Source organism: Alosa pseudoharengus, unplaced genomic scaffold (assembly GCF_046254945.1).
Source record: "Alosa pseudoharengus isolate Yale_2024_CS ecotype anadromous, Long Island Sound unplaced genomic scaffold, YU_APseudo_1.1 YU_APseudo_1.1_scf_12, whole genome shotgun sequence".
Classification (NCBI taxonomy): Eukaryota; Metazoa; Chordata; class Actinopteri; order Clupeiformes; family Clupeidae; genus Alosa; species Alosa pseudoharengus.
The window spans coordinates 2,903,874-2,923,972 of NW_027468587.1; the positions used below are offsets into that span (position 1 = coordinate 2,903,874).

The 20,099-nt window shown below is 44.6% G+C and overlaps 1 protein-coding gene across 1 annotated transcript; it reads left to right on the forward strand.

The window, feature by feature from the left end:
• Positions 1–3,619: 3,619 nt before the first annotated feature.
• Positions 3,620–20,079, forward strand: osgin2 (oxidative stress induced growth inhibitor family member 2). Its single transcript, XM_076279760.1, has 6 exons — positions 3,620–3,684; positions 10,492–10,584; positions 11,165–11,301; positions 11,937–12,128; positions 15,905–15,996; positions 16,368–20,079. The coding sequence occupies exons 2-6, from the start codon at positions 10,518–10,520 to the stop codon at positions 17,623–17,625; spliced, it is 1,746 nt and encodes a 581-aa protein (XP_076135875.1). The 5' UTR covers positions 3,620–3,684; positions 10,492–10,517; the 3' UTR covers positions 17,626–20,079.
• Positions 20,080–20,099: the final 20 nt, after the last annotated feature.

The window sequence follows — 20,099 nt, forward strand, 5'->3', positions numbered from 1 at the left end:
AATAACCATCGCAATATGTTATGTAAGGGATAACGGCCGCCGAGGTGTCCTGTTATACGGAATTAATGGACGAGGCGAGTGGCAAAAAACTCCCCGACGCGCAGCGGAGTCCATTAATTCCGTATAACTGGACACACCTCGAAGGCCGTTATCCCGCTTATCACCCGGTTGCCACTGTAAAACAAGATACAGCAAAGTTTCTTTTTCGTTTAAAAAGAAAATCAAGTTCAGCTTGTTGTACAACTTCCGATAGCATGGACAGTTAGCTTGTTTACAGTTGATTCCATTGTTGCGAAGCCTGCAACCGTAGTCCTACTATGGTTGTTATAGTTACCATTCATAAGCATTGATATGGAACGGTGTCCTGTTATTCAGATTTAAAGGCCACCCCGCCAGCCAATCAGAAAAGAGTATTTCTTCTCTCCAGGTGATAAGTTGCAATAACCATCCCTCAGTGCAGTGTGGATAGAAATAATGCTCATTTTAACTTCCTTGTACTAAAACTGGCCCGTTAGGCATGCCAATAACGGCAACAGGAAATCAGGGGTGACGTGGCAGTGGGCTGAATTTGTTGGAATGAGACTCCATGGGGGCCGTCATTATGGTCATGATGATTCTCCTGATGATTAGATGATTAGATTGTTGATTGATACTCCTTTTCTACATCCACTTATGAGCAAACAATGTTTTAGGTTTATCATGTACTGCTGTCATATGCTGCTCTTTCTTTCTTGAAATATACCTTCCATGTCAGTCTCTCTTTTTCACCAGCATAGAGTATATGGCTACGCCAACATAATGTAATTGTTGGTTCTGCAAAATGCTTGCTTTTTCTTCATCTTCCTTCCTGAGGATGGTTTTTTTGTGCTATATATTTATTTGATTTTACATATCACATAGATGGCAACTTGATGTGAATATCTAATTTTCTTTCAATTTCCCTTCCTTCTCAAAACATCTGAGGAAACCTGCTGGTGGCCAGACTTTTGAGACCCCTCCTGGTATGTCCTGGAGAAACTCATTTGAAGCTACTCAGTTTGGCCAATAGGCTGCATTTTAATTGAAAAGCACGGTAAAACTATTAAGCTGGTTTCCACAGGCTTACTACAAAAGGTTTTAACCCTCCTGTTGTGTTTATTTTAGGCTATGTTTACTAGTTTTGTGTTCCTGGTCAAAAATGACCGCTGTATTATAACTTGTTATAAATCCATAGTAACACATATTATCATCTAATGTTATACCAAGCGCTTTCAGACATACGTGTAAGACCGGAGGTTCTGCCGATGTTAAACGGTGGGGCCGTATATCTGAACGACATAACCGGTCATATGGAAGTCCGAATTCACCCGGTGTTTATACTACCCCCGACCTAGTATTTCCTCCGGACATTATGTAAATGTGCTGTGTCTGAACGAGGAGTAGAACATTCGGTTAAAATCACACCTAGTGAGAGGGCGTGTTGGTGACGTTTCTTTCATGCGTCCATGTGGTTAGATCGATCTGACTTAAATGCCAGTGTTATGATGGAGTGGCATAATGCTGTCCAGAAAATCTCCAACCTGGAAAGATGCAGACATCACGGAGCTACTGTCCATGAGGGCATACAACATTTTGATAGAACACCTGAAGGGAACGTTAGAGACACGTTAGGCTACAACTGCATGGCAAGGAGAAACGAATTCAGAAGACTGAATCATCATAAGCAGAAGGCGCTGAAAAGGCAGTAGCCTATAGCGACGTCGTTGACGACAATAACAGGAGTATTTAATAAATTGTTAGCCAACACGGTTTTCTGTTCATTGATAGCCTTCATGACCTGCTGAGCTCGCTGATATTTGCTGAGCATATATGCCTAGAGAAAATGAAAACGCAGAAAACCCAACTTTGTTCCAAGCTCCTTACGTAAATGCTACACATGGGGAGAGGATGCTTTTGGAAAAAATAAACCATGAAAAAACGAACAACTTCACTGTTATTAATGTTAGTATTTTGTTTGTTGCTTAAAAACGTTGTATGATTTTGAAGTCTTGAGTTAGCCTACTGAATTGGCTGGTAGCCTACCATAAAGTTTGTGCATGCTCTCTCTCTCCAACGCAAACCAGATTTGGGGTTCTATAGCCTAGCTAATTCTGGTACATAACGTTGAAAACAGATAAATGTGTTTATTTGAAGCACACATACAAATACTGTAGGCTAGGTCAATTTCAAGTGCCCACTTACGTGACTAGCCTACTTCAAGTATTAGCCTTTGCACAATAGATTTCTTCTTCTTTAGCCTACATAATGATAGGCTATATTTTGTAAACAAGAAGCAGCTGTGACAGGCAGCGGCCGCATATAATCTGCGTCATGTCTCAGCATCTTGTGAACTCTACAAGCCCCCACCCCTCACTCGACAACCACACGGAGATTCTGTAATGTGCGTGTATGTCGTTCACACATACGTCCGTGTAAGGTCAGTATTAGGTCCGCAGTTTAGCATCATATCTGAATCATCCGAAGGGTAGGACCTCCGTTTGACAAACCTCCTCATATACTCCGGAGGTTATATCTGAAAGCGCTTACCATCAACTTAAGTTATATTGGTTATTACCAGTTTTGAACTTCTGCTATGTATGGCCGTCAGGCCTCATTGACGTGAGCTCATGCAAGTCAGAAAGGGGAAGATTATTGGGGAAAGGTTAAAGTGGGGGCTGGCATAAAAGCAAGGGGGGGGAGTGGGTGTGTTTGTGTGTGTGTGTGTAAATGTACTGAAGCACAGATACAGCCCATCTGATCAATAAGTATGTGTCTGGACTCAATTTTTATACAATGGTCATTTTCTCACCCATTAATTTCTAATGGCCAGTATTTTTTGACCGGGAATACACATGGGTGTTCTAAAGTTACATAAAACACCCAAATTGTTATGAAAATGATCAAAATGTGTTTTCTGTGTTCAGATGCCCTATGTTAACAAAGTCATAGAGCCTCATGATAGTCAGAGTAAATTAACAATAGTTTTGAGAGAACATTTGACCACAAACACAACAGGAGGGTTATTATGATGACCATGATATATTATTATGTACCATTATACGTCTTCTGAACCAAAGGGACACAGAGGGCAATACTGCTGTAGAATCTGGAGGATGGTAAATATGCGAGAAATGATGTAGTGTGGGATCACCACGATTTCTGAATGAAGAGGGGTGCTTGTCTCTAAACTGGCCTCACGTGGTTGGGTCTGACCTGAGGTAAGAATGCAACATCGAGAAATGATCGATTAAGATTCCTCGTTGTGGACCAGCCGGTGAACTCCGCGCAGCATCCCTGGTTGCGAATCTGCGCTCGGTCTTCATGCCTGTCGGTTCAACGCGAGGTACATGTGATGCGGGAGACTGCATATCTGCCGCGGTTCTCACGGGGTACGCTGCGTGTCCGCTGTCCGGCTGTTATTAAACCATGCGTCTCCTGCAAGGCGGAGAGTCACCACCGAGGTTGCCCTGATCCTGTCTGTTGCAAAGTGCGGCGGTCGGCGGACAGCGCATCCTGCAACCAAACGGCTCGTGTCATCATGCCTGGCCCACGGACACTCCCACCGCCGACACGGGCTATTTATACCGCCGAAGCGCTCGGAGGCAACCAGTGAGACGGGACTGATAGCGCATCACAGAATTCATCAGAAGTGTCTGTTCCACAGAGGTAAGCGAAACACGCACGCCTGCACACAGACCGGACGCACACAAAACATTTCAATGTTGTGCCCATTGTACCTCTCCCGATGCCACCCTTACATGTTGACAGGGAGGACGGCTATGACCTAAATTATGCAAGGTTGATGATGACAGACACACTCCTGTGTGTCACTCCTGAGTGTCACCAAATCAACTCGCTCCGCTTTCTGTAGTGTATATGTTGAAGAGTGAATATAGCCAGACGTCTCGTCTGTGCATGCGCGCAACATGCATTACACGCACATGCTACACTCACGTGCATACACATGACCATATTGCTGTCGGTCGATTGTGGGATTGCCGGTGAGGTCATACGGTCATGTTCATTTTGTCAGAGGTATTGCAATTGCATTCCAGTCAAGTGGCCTGAATATACATGGTTATTGATAGCATAGTTTTTAATCACTGAAAAGAAGTGCACCTGCTAAATTCTTATTCACTGTAAAAACAGAAGACATTAATCAGAAAAAAATTAAGGGGTTTCGAGAAAAAGCTTAACAAATAGTGGAATGCCATTGTTTGATGCCAGCCAACAGGTTTAATAACCACACATAAACAGTCAGACACACACACACCATGTAGACAGTAGACATGGAAATGGCTGGACCAAGTTGTCACTATCTACCATCATGTGAAATGTAAGTGATGTAAGTGCAACATTGCAACAACTATGCAATACACTACTGTAGGTGCCAATGATGCGAATCCACAGGATTGCAATACACTACTGTAGGTGCCAATGATGCGAATCCACAGGATTGCAATACACTACTGTAGGTGCCAATGATGCGAATCCACAGGATTGCAATACACTACTGTAGGTGCCAATGATGCGAATCCACAGGATTGCAATACACTACTGTAGGTGCCAATGATGCGAATCCACAGGATTGCAATACACTACTGTAGGTGCCAACGTCTTTTTTTCTTCCCCTAATGTGCAGTCATTCTGGCAGGAGGACTACGCATTGTTTTTTAACTTTAGAAAATACCAATTTGTGACTATAATAACTCACCATTATCTGGCTGTTGTCTAAAGATATTATTGACAGGTTTAGCTATTTGTGTGTGAGAAGGTTTGAAGTATGTTTGTGTAAGGTTACAAAAATGTGCCATTGATGATTCCTTTAAAGATTAGTTTAAAATGTGGGTGGTGGTCCATTTTTACTGTACTTTTATACCAAAATGTGTAAGTGCATTTAAAGTATGCATACTTATATTGAAAAGCTTTAGTATTTTCTGTTGTTCAACTTCCATAAAGTGGAAGTTAATTAACATTTTATGGTCAAGTTTGTAACATGGTCCCTCCTGTTATAAGCACTGGCATTGGATTGGCTGTTTGTGTGTGTCATTCCGCCCACCAGTCTAGCTGTTTTCATCTCTCTCTCCTCTCTTTTCATCTCTCTCTCCTCTCTTTTCATCTCTCTCTCCTCTCTTTTCATCTCCTCTCTTTTCATCTCTCTCTCCTCTTTTCATCTCTCTCTCCTCTGTTTTCATCTCTCTCTCCTCTCTTTTCATCTCTCTCTCTTCTGTTTTCATCTCTCTCCTCTCTTTTCATCTCTCTCTCCTCTGTTTTCTTGCTCTCTCTCTCCTCTGTTTTCATCTCTCTCTCTTCTGTTTTCTTGCTCTCTCTCCTCTGTTTTCATCTCTCTCTCTTCTGTTTTCTTGCTCTCTCTCTCCTCTGTTTTCATCTCTCTCTCTTCTGTTTTCTTGCTCTCTCTCTCCTCTGTTTTCATCTCTCTCTCTTCTGTTTTCTTGCTCTCTCTCCTCTGTTTTCATCTCTCTCTTCTGTTTTCTTGCTCTCTCTCTCCTCTGTTTTCATCTCTCTCTCCTCTGTTTTCATCTCTCTCTCTTCTGTTTTCTTTCTCTCTCTCTCCTCCCATGAGCGGTGAATGGACAGATACGAGCGAGCGCATGTGACTGTGGAGCTGTGGTGTGTGGCCAGAGTGAATGTGGTCAGACAACTGTTAAATGGGCGACCAGTGGAGCGCAAATGCCAGTCTAGCCCCTGCCAACAGCTAACCCCCCCCCCCCCCCCATTCAGATCCACCTCCCCACTCATCTCGCCACCTCCACCCCCTGCAACACCCTCCTGCCACTCTTTGCCCATGTACTTCTCAACCACTCTCACCACCCCCGGCTCCTCCACCTCCTCCAGCAGCACCCCAGCACCCCTCACCTCCTCCAGCACCTCCACCCGTGACCCCCCCACAGTCGCCCCTCGGAGGCAGGCGGCGGGTGGTGCTGGGGAAGGTAAACAGACAGTGGGGGTGTGGAAGGGCCCGGGGCGGCTCAGAAGGACATAAACACGCCGGGAGCCGGATTATGCGCTGCGCAGAGGTGTGATCAGGGGGGATTTGGGCCGGCTGGGAGGAAAACAATGAGTGCGCTCGCAAAAACACACACACACGCGCGTGCGGTCTCCCGCTCAATGGCTCTGGCTGCAAGCGGCAAAACCCAGCCAGTGACGGTTCTCATAGAGTATGTATGTGTGTGTGTGTGTGTTTGTGTGTGTGTCTGTCTGGGGGGTATTTTTGTAGATCTGTGTGTGTTCTTGTGTGTACATTATATATATTACATTACATTTAGCAGACACTTCTTGACCAAAGTGACTTACATATGTCAGCTATATTACAAGGGATCACATTGTCCCCGGAGCAACTTGGGGTTAAGTGCCTTGCTCAAGGGCACAATGGTGGAAGCCGGGAATTGAACCGACAACTTTCAAGCTACTGCACGCTAGCCCAGCTCCTTAACCACTACACTACCACCGCCCAATGTACATGTTTGCATATGCATATATAACAGTGTGTTTCGTTTGTTTATATGTGTTATCGACAAACCGGTCCATCCATTGACCTGTGGGCCCGGAAGATGCGGGTATGTCCACATGATATTGAGGATTTCGGTTGGATTGGGTCAGAATTGCTGGATAGCAGTGTTATGAGTAAATATCCATCTGCAGAATTTGATAGCAAGACTGTATTGGGCTAAAGTGGGATTTCCATCTCCTCTTCATTTCTCTTTGTCAAATGCTCATGCACGCCAGAGAAAGCAGGGTCTCCATCATTGGTTGGATACAGAAATATTCCATCAGAGGGAAAAAAAGCCTATATCTACATGATAAAATAAACTGCTGCTTCAAATGATCTATTCAATAGCCTAAATTAAGCGTTTATTTCATAAAACATCTGATATAATTGGAAAGCATTCATGTCAGTAGATCCTAACCACAATATTCTGGCAAAGACCCTGTTGCTCAGCTCCCTCTTTGATAAGAAAAAAAGCAGCACAAGTTACTTCCACGCAAGTTACCGCCACGCAAGTTACCACCACGCAACGCAAGTTACCGCCACGCAAGTTACCGCCACGCAAGTTACCACCACGCAAGTTACCACCCATCACAGGCTTTCAGGCTGAAGTGCACTGTGCCACGGGCAGCGTGAGTAGATCTGACCCAACGGTGTTTTTGTTGCCACACTATGTGGCAGAGAGAAGAAGTGAGTGATGGAGAGATGAAAAAAGTAGAACAAGAGACGGTTTGTTTTGGACTTTCATTCCCTCTTCTGCCTCACTTTACCCTCTCCCTCTATTTCTCTCCCCCCCCCCCCCCCCCCACACACTGTTTTTTATCCTGACTGGCCCCCTCTGTGTGTTTGCATGCTGAGAGAGTCAGCTGGGGCCATTGAAAGAGATGAGATCAAATAGCATGACGACGCGCAGACGAGAAAAACAACATAGACGCTCACACAATGAGAGCCCGGGGCCAAAAAACAACCGGCCCGACTCTTTGTCCGCGGTCGGTCACAGGCCTGTTGTGACGCTGCCGGCCACTGAAAGCGGGTCACAAACAGGTGGATGGCCCAATAGGCCTGTGTGGTGCGCCCATAGGGACAGAGTGTGAAGAGGGTGTGTGTGTGTGTGTGTGGGGTGGGGTGGGGTGGGGGGTATAGGCCCATGTGGTGCGCCCATAGGAGCAGATTGTGAGGAAGGTGTGTGTGTGGGGTGGGTGTGGGGGTAGAGGTCCGTGTCTGTGTGTGCCAGGTGGACAGAGTAGGGGCCTCCTTCACAACAGGCTGTCCATCATGCACCATCCAAGAATGCTTGAGGAGTAGTGCTGACTACTGTCCACTGCTGCCGTCTAACCGTGGAGAATGCTGTGACTTTGGCCGCATTGTGCTTGACCGATGCCAGCAATTCCAGAAGTACAGGAGTGCGATAGTCCTGATAGAACCCCAAAAGAGGCTACACTACAGCCTAGTAGATGCTGTTTAAAGGGGTCAAGTGTAGCTGGGAAGCATAGTGTGTATCACACACAATTGAAGCTAGATGTATCCCCTGTCAAATCTACATTAGATCATAACAATACTAATAATCATATAATTGATGGCCACAGAGCAGTAATAAGCTTGCTCCAACACAACAAATAAATAACCCAAGAACACATCATAAGCCACTTCAAAATTCAAAGTCAAAGTCAAAGTCTGCTTTATTGTCAATTTCTTCACATGCCCAGACATACAAAGAGATCGAAATTACGTTTCTCACTATCCCACGGTGAAGACAAGACATATTTTACCAATTAAGTCCACAGGCAAACATAACATTCAAGTAAACAATAAAAAGTAAATAAGAAGGCACATACAATGAAGAAATAAGAGCAGCAAAATTGGGTTGAAATTGTGCATAGACAGTCAATATACTAGTGCAAAGTCAGGCCAATAAATGGCTGAGGTAGTTCTGTTTGACCTAAGTAAGCAAGTGGCATAGTGGTGCAAGTTATGTAAGAGCAGCAGAAGTGTTGTGTTTTCAGGACAACAGGACAACAACAACAGTTGCAAAGTGTACAAGTTCATATTAGCATCTGAAGACAGCAGACAGAATGGATGCTTATGATATTCTCTGGTCAGAACAAGTGAAAAGCATTCTTAGTTCTTGTGTTTGCTTTGGCCCGGCTGGGATGTGCAAATTCTTTGTTAGAGTTTTTTCGTCTATTGAGGATGCTGTGTGATGATAAGATACAGGAGAGAGTTTTTTTCGTGTATTGAGGAGGCTGTGTGATGATTAGATACAGGAGAGATGTTGCGTCTTGTATGTACCACAACAGAGCCACAGGAAGTTTGTCCACTTCTCCCTTGAGTGACTCTTTGGAGATGGCCACATGTTATTATGGGCTGTTTTTGCAGTGGGGACAGATCTTCCATGTTTTCCCATTTGACCCGACACAGCTTGACTGGATTCGACTCCTCTTGTCTTTGGCTGTTTTTGTGAAGTCTTGCTCCTCTGAAAATAGCTTGACCTGAGACTTGATTTTGCAGCTGTGACTGATCTTGTAGAGTGCCAGCAACACTCGAGCTTGCTTGTCTACACAAGTCTTATTTGTAGCTCTGTGGCCTCAGTACATCGTAATAGTATTTCATACACACAGGTATGGGGAAGCACTGTGTTGAATGTTTGTGGTAAAACTTTGTGGGTTCGGAGATAAGTTCTTGTCACTTTTTTAAAGTTAAATGGAAGATGTCACATTTTATATATTATTTTGCTAATTTATCAATCAGGTGACTCATTCAAATTCACACGTTAAATTACACATTACTGTAATGCTAATGTCAAATCAACTCATTAAACAAATGCAGAATAAGACCATTAATTGAGCGGTATGGCACATCTTTATCCTGTTACTGTAGCCAAGTTTACATGGACAGACACTTTTAATCCAATTAAAAACAGAATAACGGCTCAATCGGAATAAAAAATGTCATATAAACACCTCAATTGGAATAAAAATGCCTGATCCAATCAGGATTTTAATCGTAATGAAAGAGTTACTGTATTCCTATTTCAAATAAACAGCCATGTATACGGTCAATCGGATTGCCTGCTGTAAACAGACGGCACAAACTTCTCAATCGGAATAGTTTATTCAGAATGACAAAAAAACTGTCCATGTAAATGTGGCTTGTGTAACTCTTATAGCTGCATTGTTTGTAATTTTTCAATGATTAATTTTTATTATGTGTCATATAGGCACAAAGAAAACATGTATTCTTAAGTATTTCCTGTATAATTGTTTTACTGTCAAAAAGTTCCCTCCATATTGTGCCGATACAGGAAACATGGTAACTGAGGAGAATATGATGAGTGACCAGGATGCATATGTGTGTGTGTGTTTGTGATTGTGTTATGTGTGTGTTTCATTTGTGTGTATGTGTTTTGTGTGTGTGTGTGTACATGTGTGTGTGTGTGTGTGTGTGTATTTATGTGCGCTGTGTGTGTGTGTGTGTGTTTTGTGTGTGCTGTGTGTGTATTTATGTGTGCTGTGTGTGTGTGTGCTGTGTGTGTACATGTGTGTGTGTGTGTGTGTATTTATGTGCGCTGTGTGTGTGTGTGCTGTGTGTGTATTTATGTGCGCTGTGTGTGTGTGTGTGTGTGTGTGCTGTGTGTGTATTTATGTGCACTGTGTGTGTGTGTGTGTATTTATGTGTGCTGTGTGTGTGTGTGTGTGTGTGTACATGTGTGTTTTGTGTATACTGTGTGTGTATTTATGTGCGCTGTGTGTGTGTGTGTGTGTGTGTGTATTTATGTGTGCTGTGTGTGTGTGTGTGTGTGTGTGTGTGTGTGTGTACATGTGTGTTTTGTGTGTGCTGTGTGTGTATTTATGTGTGCTGTGTGTGTGTGTGTGTGTGTGTGTGTGTGTGTGTGCTGTGTGTGTGTGTATTTATGTGTGCTGTGTGTGTGTGTGCTGTGTGTGTGTGTGTGTGTGATCTCCCTGCAGTGCCAGCTCTGTCTCTGGCTGCTACTATGCCCCTACTGGAAGAAAGCTCTCTGCCCAGGGACGGCCCTCCCACTGTGCCAGTAGTCATTATCGGTGAGACATGCACACACACACCCACAGCACAGTCCAAACACACACACACCCACAGCACAGTCCAAACACTTGCTCCATAACAATGTGAGGGAACTTATTTAGTTGTGTGTGCCAGCAAACGTTAAGTGATCAAGGCCGCACGGTGACCTGAGGTTACATAAACCAGTACAACCTGCTGGACAGCTTCAGTGATCTTTGTAATTACAGAATCCTGTGACACAAACATTCTGTGCCCTCTCCTATTTCTCATAAATTCACCTACTTCTACTTTCTTTACTAATCAAATGTTTCTAAAATGTTACTAAAATGTAAGTACAATTGGATCTGCACTAGGTTTTGAACATTAGATATCTCTGTAAATCCATTGGATCTGTGGCCACATTGCACAATTATAAGGTTATAATTGAGGATTGTTTCTGACATTTTTATCCAATGCTGTGGTCGAAGTCAGTTTCTCCTTACATCACTAAATCTCACATCTCAGACCTGTATAGCCTGTAGTGTTATCACTGATGAGAATGGAAAACACATGAACTCTCACTGCTGGGACACTAGGCATTGTTTTGACTTCCTCTCCCAGGTAACGGCCCCTCAGGTATCTGCCTGTCGTACCTGCTGAGTGGATACACCCCCTACCTGGACCCAGCCACAGGGCACCCAAACCCAGTGCTGTATCGCAAGCTGCAGGAGAGCAAGCACCTGCCTATCACCGAGCAGGTAACACACACGCGCGCGCACACACGCAGACACGCACCTTACAGAATTATTGGCACCCCTGGTAACTGGTAACACACTCATCAACTAAGAAGTTGAATATAATTAGGAAAATGCAGCATGTGGCAATGTGTTTTTGTTAAAAATATTTATTTGTTTATGTTTCTTTTTCTCAGAATACATTTGCTTCCCTTCAAGGTTGGATGTTTCCTCATTGTTTTCATTGTGCATTGTTACAATAAATCACCAAAAAAGTATTTTTAATACCTGTTTTTAGTCAACTTTACCAGGGGTGCCAATAATTGTGGAGGGGTACTGAAGCTAGTAAACAAGGAAATAATAGAGAATTTTTACACTTCACTTCACAGACATGCATGGACGCGCACACACACAGACACACACACAAAATAAACAACAGCCTTAGAAATGTTCTCTCGAGTTCACAGAAATTAACTTGTTGTAGTAGTGAGCTTGCGTGGATTAATCATAATCTTAAAGGACTTTAGAATGAGCCTTTAAAAGGTGTTTTAGTAGTGAATTTGTGTGGCTTAATTATAACCTTAAAGAACTTTGGAATGAGCCCTTAAAATGTGTTTGTGCATACATATATGTGTGTGTGTGTGTGTGTGTGTGTACAGGACCTGGAGCTCCTGTGTGAGGGCCTGGAGGGTCGCTCAGCCAACCCCGTGGCGGTGCTGTTTGACACTCTGCTGCACCCCAACGCAGACATGGGCTTCGAGCTGCCCCCTGTGTTGCAGTGGAGGCTGGAGCCTCAGCGCCACATACCCCACCTGGTGCTGGGCAAGGCCACCCCTGGGGGCGCCTGGCACGTGAGTCCCATCATACACAGTACACACCCAGAGTTAGATTAGAGGATACATACCCTTCTCTTCTCTGGCATGTGAGTCCCATCATACACAGTACACACCCAGAGTTAGATTAGAGGATACATACCCTTCTCTTCTCTGGCACTAGAGTCCCAGCATACACACACCCAGAGTTAGATTAGAGGATACATACCCTTCTCTTCTCTGGCACTAGAGTCCCATCATACACAGTACACACCCAGAGTTAGATTAGAGGATACCCAGATAGCAAACATACACTGGGACGGAACTGGGCCACACCTACCACAACGTCCGGCACGGATCTGCATAATGGACCTGATCCGGCGTCCAAACGCACATCGGTCCAAAACTGGTCTGGATCCGTTTGACGGATCTGGTTCCAATAAGGGCTAAGACTGGCCCAGTTCCGTATGAGAGTCTGTGTTACTGACGTGTTCCAGATCTGCTTATCATATGCAGTACGGGTCCGCTTATTGTGTGTGGTACGGACCCGTTTATCAGATATCAGCTGGCTTTATTTGACATGTGAAATGTGATTGGTAATTAGGCTAATTATCCTGAAAATCTGTTTGCTACACTACACATTTTCTAACAGGTTCGTTATAGGTTCACCCAGTTCGTAAGTTCGTAACGTTTTCCCAACAGCTCAACTAATAAACATAAGCTAGCCTACAAACACAATAGGGGGGTAAAAAAAACTTTACAAATAAGTGTCTTATTATTTTTTTTATTCAACAACCTGACTGTAGAAGTGCAATCCCAGACAAAGTTTAAGTCGTGTTAATTCCACTGTTCCCATCGATATTCAGGCTGTCTTCCAGTCATCTCCATGGTCAATCTGAAACAACACAAAATAAACATTAGCCATTTATTCCTTTTTGAAAATAGGCACAATTACACTCGGTTTTTTATCATCAGTGATCCTGTTAGCGTTATCACTGTTTTTTCCATAATAGGCTAGTTATTGAGAGTTATTTTGCTCAAGCTAAGCTATGCTGGAAAATAATAGTATAAACTTACAGTAGGCCTAAAGTTATCAATCGCTCGGCTGCTTGTTGTTGTCTCTGAATAAACCAACAGAGATAAAAAGCAGATAGCCTACCTTGAAAAGTTGAGCTGTGTCCTAGTCCAACCCCAGGATGGCAAATCATGTCAAAAGATTGATAGTGCGCAAACCAAAGATCCTTGATTAACGTTACTGCTTGGACTTCTGCATGCGTGGCAAGAATATGGGGTTGTCTCATAGCACTGTTTGATCTGACACAAACAGCAATTGACTACTTTTACCACTGCTAGGTAATAATAAAAATAATGAAACGAGCATATGATCAATATTGAGCCAACTATATCTTCTTTTCCAGCCTTACTGTAGAAATGAAGTGGCCAAGGGAACATAGTGCACCCCCATGGCTTCTAAATTTGTGCCATTCCAAAATACCTTTTTTTTTTTTTTAGCAGCCAGTTGACAATGAAGTAGGGAAAGGACAGTCAATTTAGCAGAATCCACACCTTAATTAATATCATTACCACCTGGGTCTGCTGTGAAAAAATGGTCCTTCGGCTCATATCCGTATCACAGGTTTGGGCCAAATCAGTGTTTTGTATTTTAAACGCATTTCCTAACTTCCAGTTGAGTTGCGGAAATCGGACCTGGGACAAATCTGTAAACCGGTGATAAAACAGCATTGCTAGCAGAGCTGAAACCTGTATCAGGAGTAGACCTGGCCCACAGTCAGATACCGTATGTCCGCTACAGGCGGATCTAAAGGCCTTTATGCGGATCCGGCCAAAAGGAAATTGCTATCTGGGTACATACCAGTGTTTCCCATACATTGACTAATCTGTGGCGGGGCGCCACTAAATAAAAATCGGCCGCCACAGATGAATATTCTATGTTTAATTTGATTTAATTGAATTTAAATTAAATATAAGGTCAAATCCTTGCATTGCCATTGAGCTGCGCTTTTTACGCACGCAGCCTTTCCCTGCCCCGCCCCGCTCTCTCTCGTAGCCCGCTGCCCCTCCTCTGCATGTGCATTTAACAAAATATTCACGATTGTTGAAGGATTGTTGTTGCCACATAGAAGCATTACATAGAAGACGTCTGGCTAAATTGCTATTAAATCCGCTTAGCATCGTGACCATGCTGCACAAATTTGTTCAAAACTGCTGCATTGAAGTGAACTCTGCTAAGGTCTTATCAAAATATAGTAGGCTACATTGAAGAGACTAAACTAAGTTAAGTTATGAAATCAAGCAGTATCTCAAAGCTAACGTTAGAATACTGTTTGGATGTCGAATTTAGCATGCTTAGCCTACTTACAGCTGCTTGTCAATTTCGTTGACTCTGACACTGAATGTTTGCAAAATCCCGATGTAAATGAAAAAGTGTTTTCCAAAATTCAAAAGTGCTTGTCCCAAAGAGAAGTACGAACCTTTATTTTAACTATGTAGAAAACGTTATGAATTGCATCCACACATCAGCAGCCTTTTAACTGTGCAAGGGTTCCCTCAAACGTCTTAAAAAGTGACAGGCACTCAATTAGACCTACACTACCAAGACGATCTTAATACCCCCCCCCCCTTGTCAAAGTCAGCTACCGCCACAAATTGAATCCAATTCTGTGGGAAACACTGCATACCCTTCTCTTCTCTGTGTATGTGATAACCCTGAGTCTGACACTGTTAACCTACTTTAGCATAATTCCCTGGGCATATGTTATACCAGTTAGCCCACAGCTAACCTAAAGCTAAATAAGATCCGAGTTTGAGTCCGACCCGGGTGATTTCCTGATTCCACCCCATGTCTCTCTCCCACTTGCTTTCTGTCACTTCCTCCACTGTCTTTTTAGAGTAAATATGAAAACAGAACTTTAGGCTAGTGGAGCGGTTAAGCTCAAATTTTCATAACAATTGATCTGAAAAATATGGATTTTATTAGGTGAAGGATAGAAAAGAGAAACTAACAAGTAATACAGTTATATATTTTACCATAAATCAATCAAATAAAGTTTTAAAAAGTCAAAATAAACCAGTTATTTTGATATTGATGTTAAATTGTGTATTTATGGGGGGGTTGAGTCCGACCCGGGTGATTTCCTGATTCCACCCCATCTCCCACTTGCTTTCTGTCACTTCCTCCACTGTCTTTTTATAAAATGTATAATGTAAATATGAATTCTTGAAGGATTCTTAATTCTGACAAATTTTGATGAACTGGCATAAGGTACTATTTGGTATCACAGTGGGCACATTTTTATTATTTATTATTTAAATATTTAAGGGCCTTGTTTATGAGCATGTGTGGATGACATAGATTTAAGGTAAAATATGTAACTGTATTAGCTGTTCAACCCTTTTTCACCTTTTATAAAAATTGGCTGCCGTGTCCCCCAGGGAACAAAATCTGAGGCACCTACCATTCTAAATCTGATCGGACCCCCTTTGTTATTTTTTTTCACCAAATTTGCTGCTTTTATCACAAAGTGATACATTTTTGTGCTTAACTTCCCCACTAAACGGTAAACTAACGGGCTGTCCTTTTATCTAACTCTGGGGTAGATGGCAAATGACCCAATTTCCCAGAAAGTTGTCGTGCTCCTTTAAGCCTGCCATGAGCTGTGCCTTTGTGTGCTGGGTCTGATGATGCTCGGGTCTGATGATGCGCTTTCCCTGTGTGTGCCTGGTCTGATGATGCTCGGGCCTGATGATGCTCGGGCCTGATGATGCTCGGGTCTGATCATGCGCTGTTTCTCCAGGCCATGGAGGGCTCAATGCTGACCATCAGCCTGGGCATCTGGATGGAGCTGCCAGGGGTCAACTACAGGGACATGTGCCCAGTCAAACGCAGGTGAGGCAGGATGTGCTCTGCATTTCACTGGCTTTGTATCTGTACTCCACGCAATGACAATCTATTATTATTTCATGCAATCAAATAAATGTAATTTATCTAATACAATCTAGATTAATCTGTTTGTGAAAGTGAAATGAATAACGGGATGAATAAAATGGATTTAGGGCTTTGAGAGAGAGATAGAGTCAGGTTAGAGAAGATGAGATGAACAACCAACAAGCAGGAAGGCTTTAAAACAGCTGTTCAAGTAGACACATTTTTTGACACTCAAGAAGAGGGTAGTGACATTATGTTATCAATAAAGAATCATCAGTAATGAAGTAAAATTGGATTGAAATGTGACTTATTTTATGGCTCCTTGTGTCCAGGGGCGTGGCCAGTGACCGCGCCTCACCAGAGGACATCTCCGCGTACTACAAGAACTACGTGAAGCTGATGGGTCTGCAGAAGAATTTTGTGGACAACACCTACGTCACCTCTGTGCAGAGACTCCACCGCGGTCGCCACGAGGACGACCTGACCAACGGCCACGGCAAGGACGGCGACCTGGCGAACGGCGTGAAGCGAAACGTTGTGGGGAACGGCGTGGAGAGCAACGGCAGCAGCGACGGTGAGGAGAAGATGGCCGACGAGGTGGACCAGGGGAAAAAGATGGTCAACGGCGGCGTGGGCGGCGGCATCGGGGTCTCCCCTGGGCTGGCGCAGGGGCTGTGGGAGGTCCGAGGCTACCAGCGCGTCCAAGATGACACCCACGTCCCCTTCAGCCTGTTCGCCGAAAACGTGGTCCTGGCCACGGGGGCGTCCGATTCGCCGGCGCGGCTCGGCGTGGAGGGCGAGGACCTCCCCTTCGTCTTCCACAGCGTGCGCGCCCTCGGCGTGGCCCTGACCGCTGGCGTGGCGCCCTCTGAGCCCGTGCTGGTGGTGGGCGCAGGGCTGAGCGCGGCCGACGCCGTCCTGTGTGCCTGTAACCACGGCATCCCCGTGTTGCACGCCTTCCGCAAGCGCGCCGATGACCCGCAGCTCATCTTCAAGCAGCTGCCCAAGACCCTCTACCCCGAGTACCACCGCGTCTACCACATGATGTGCTCCCAGAGCCCCCCCATGGCCCCCAGCCCCGCTCCCGGCTCGGCCTCCCCCGCCAATGGGGCCCCTGCCCCAGCCCCAGCCCCAGCCCCTGCCCCAGCCCCAGCCGCGGGCCCGAAGGCCGGCTACGTCAGCTTCCCCGAGCACTGCGTGGTCTCCTTCCAGCCGGACATGCGCTGCGTGCTGCAGGGCCCCGGCGGCTCGCTCCGCCCCCTCAAGGTCTCCATGGCGTTGGTGCTGATCGGCTCGCACCCGAACCTGTTTTTCCTGAAGGAGCAGGGCCGCTACCTGGGCCTGGACACCAGCCGGCCCATCTCGTGCAAGCGCAACCCGCTGGACATCCACCCGTACACGTTCGAGTGCGGCGCCGAGCCGGGCCTGTTCGCCATGGGCCCGCTGGTGGGCGACAACTTTGTGCGCTTCCTCAAGGGCGGCGCTCTGGGCATCGCCAGCTGCCTGCTGAAGAGACTCAAGGAGAAGAAGAAGAGGGGCAAGCTCATCGCCAACGCAGGCCTGGGAGGGGGAGGGGGAGGGTTCCTCTGAGAAGCGGAGAGAGAAAACGAGCGCGAGAGAGAAGTAAGAAAAGTGGGTGAGAACGAATGCTGCTTTTCCATGTAGGGTGGCATCTCTTTTATTTTCTAAATCTCATGTATGCAGTGGATATCTCTATTTTAACCTGAAAGCTTTCTTACCATTTTTAAGAGTACTTAAAGATGAAAGTGAATAGAGGCTAGAGGAGCAAATAGAATTTCCTTCTCCTGTTCTGTGTCTGGGTCGACAGGAAGCCTTCCACATGGGCAGCAGCTCTCAGAGGCCATGTACAGCTATTTTCTCATCTTCATGTTATGCATTCAGGGTTTTTTTTTTTTTATGTCACTCACACTTTGACCTTTATTTTTAGTCCAACTGTTATTGTGAAAAAACACCATGTTTTGTTGAATTTGTGGCATCTAAAAATGCACAAATGACACACCACCTCCACAAACACTGACGTAAACTGACTCAAATCAACATACAGCTTTCTTCGTCACTTTCCAGATGAGGGTCAAGGCACATAAAGAACACTTAAAAGCATGTCAGAAGCAATGCTTTCTGGCCATATACCCAAATATTCCTTCAAACTCATCTGAAGTTTTAAATGGTTGCTCAGAAATCCAACATTAAACCAAATCTTTCAGCCAGTAAAGTGCCAAAATATCCCTGTGCTGGTAATGCTTGAATGAGCTTAACTGAACTCTATTTTTGGACAATAACACTAAAATTAAGACAAGCGACTAATTTGACTCAAAATATGTGTAATAGGACACATAGGCCTCAACACATAGGCCCTCAAACAAACAGAGTGCATGGAAAGACATAAATATATCCATGCCTGCACTGAACACATGACCTAGGTACTATTGTTCTCTTTAAGATGGATTCCTGCTTGGGCATAGTAGATGGCACTGTAAGTGTAACACCACACACACTCTCCAAGATGCCAAAAATATACAAGACCTTGATCTGCAGCCTGCTGTTGTGGGTAGAAATGTTAGTAGTGGCTTCAAGTAGCTATGGCTGTGTTAAACATGGTTAGATTCAACACAGGCACATTCTTTTATCCTGATTGCAGACAAAACTTGATGCCTTTACCATCATTTCTATACTATAAGCCAAGGTTTATACATTGATTTCTTCAGCTATGAGGTTAATACACGGTGGCAGTTAATATGGTTTCGTTTTTTTTTTTACTTGCTTAAAACACTGTCCTGCGGTTTATACACAATGTGGCTAATACACAGGAAATGACTACATCTCCTGCCACCTCAATAACAACCAACCAAATGCAGATCAGGTTGCCTTTAGGTTGTTAATTAATTACTTAAAGCTTTGTTACTTTAAAAAAAAAAACTATTCATTTATTTTCCTATAGATCTACAGCTGAAACTTTGAGCCAGTCTGAAATAGTTCTGCTATGCAATGAATTGACCCTGAGGCATATCGTCTGATCTCTTATATGGCTTGCATGGCTGTAGGCTTTGATGCAGCCTAGCTCTAGTGCATCTACAATTAATCATTAGCCTGAAGTTTGTTGAGAAATTGGTTAATTGAGTAGTGTGAGGAGTAGAATGAAAGCCTGTTTGCATGGTGGCTCTTTGAAGGCAAGACTGCCTGTCCGTGACCCTGTTGTTTCTCCTTTGCTGTGCAACTGAATGTAAGGCATTACCTCCTGGACTTGTCTTCTGCATTGTCTCCATTCTCTTAACATAACTCAACCAAGTGCCATTGTTTTCACGTTTCTGACAACAACTGTCGCCTCAGTTACTGTGTACTTTGGTGGGTACCAAACCTCTCACGTTGCAGCTCTTTGTTGTGGGTCAAAGGCAACTCTCCTTAAATGTTTTCTACTGTGCCAAACTACTGTGTCTGTCTCTTGCAAGTACAGCCAATGGAGAATGGGTTAAAAAGCTTGGGGAGTAGGGCCTGTCTATCCTCATTCACTGGCCTAGGTCAGTCATGCGCGGCCCCCTGGACAGTCCCACCGAAAACAATGGCTGGAATTCAAACATGACGGACGGCAAATGGAAACACAGACGGACGTGTCCCCCGGCGAGCTCACAATACCAATCGACCAGAAACCAGCCCTGCAAGACCCCCAGACTTGCCACGACCAGGGCAGCAGCTTGGTGGGCAGCGGCTGTTGTTTTCACGCCAAGATGGCCAATCTTAATTCTCCGGAACAAGCCTGTCTGCGGTTCGTCTGTCTGACGTCGATGATGGTAGGCTTGTAGTGAATTCCGCCCAAATCCTCTACTCTGGCTCAATCTCTGGGAATCCGGTGTGTGTCATATACAAGAGAAATACTTATAATAACAATGATACATGCTAACTATCACATGATTATATAGCTACATGACTAAGTTGCGAAAACAGTGTCTGGGGAGAGTGCGAGAATGAAACGAGTGTGTGAGAAGAGCTCGACGCACAAGCAGGTATATATATTCTACCTTCTCTTTCAGCCCGCTGATTCGCCCAAG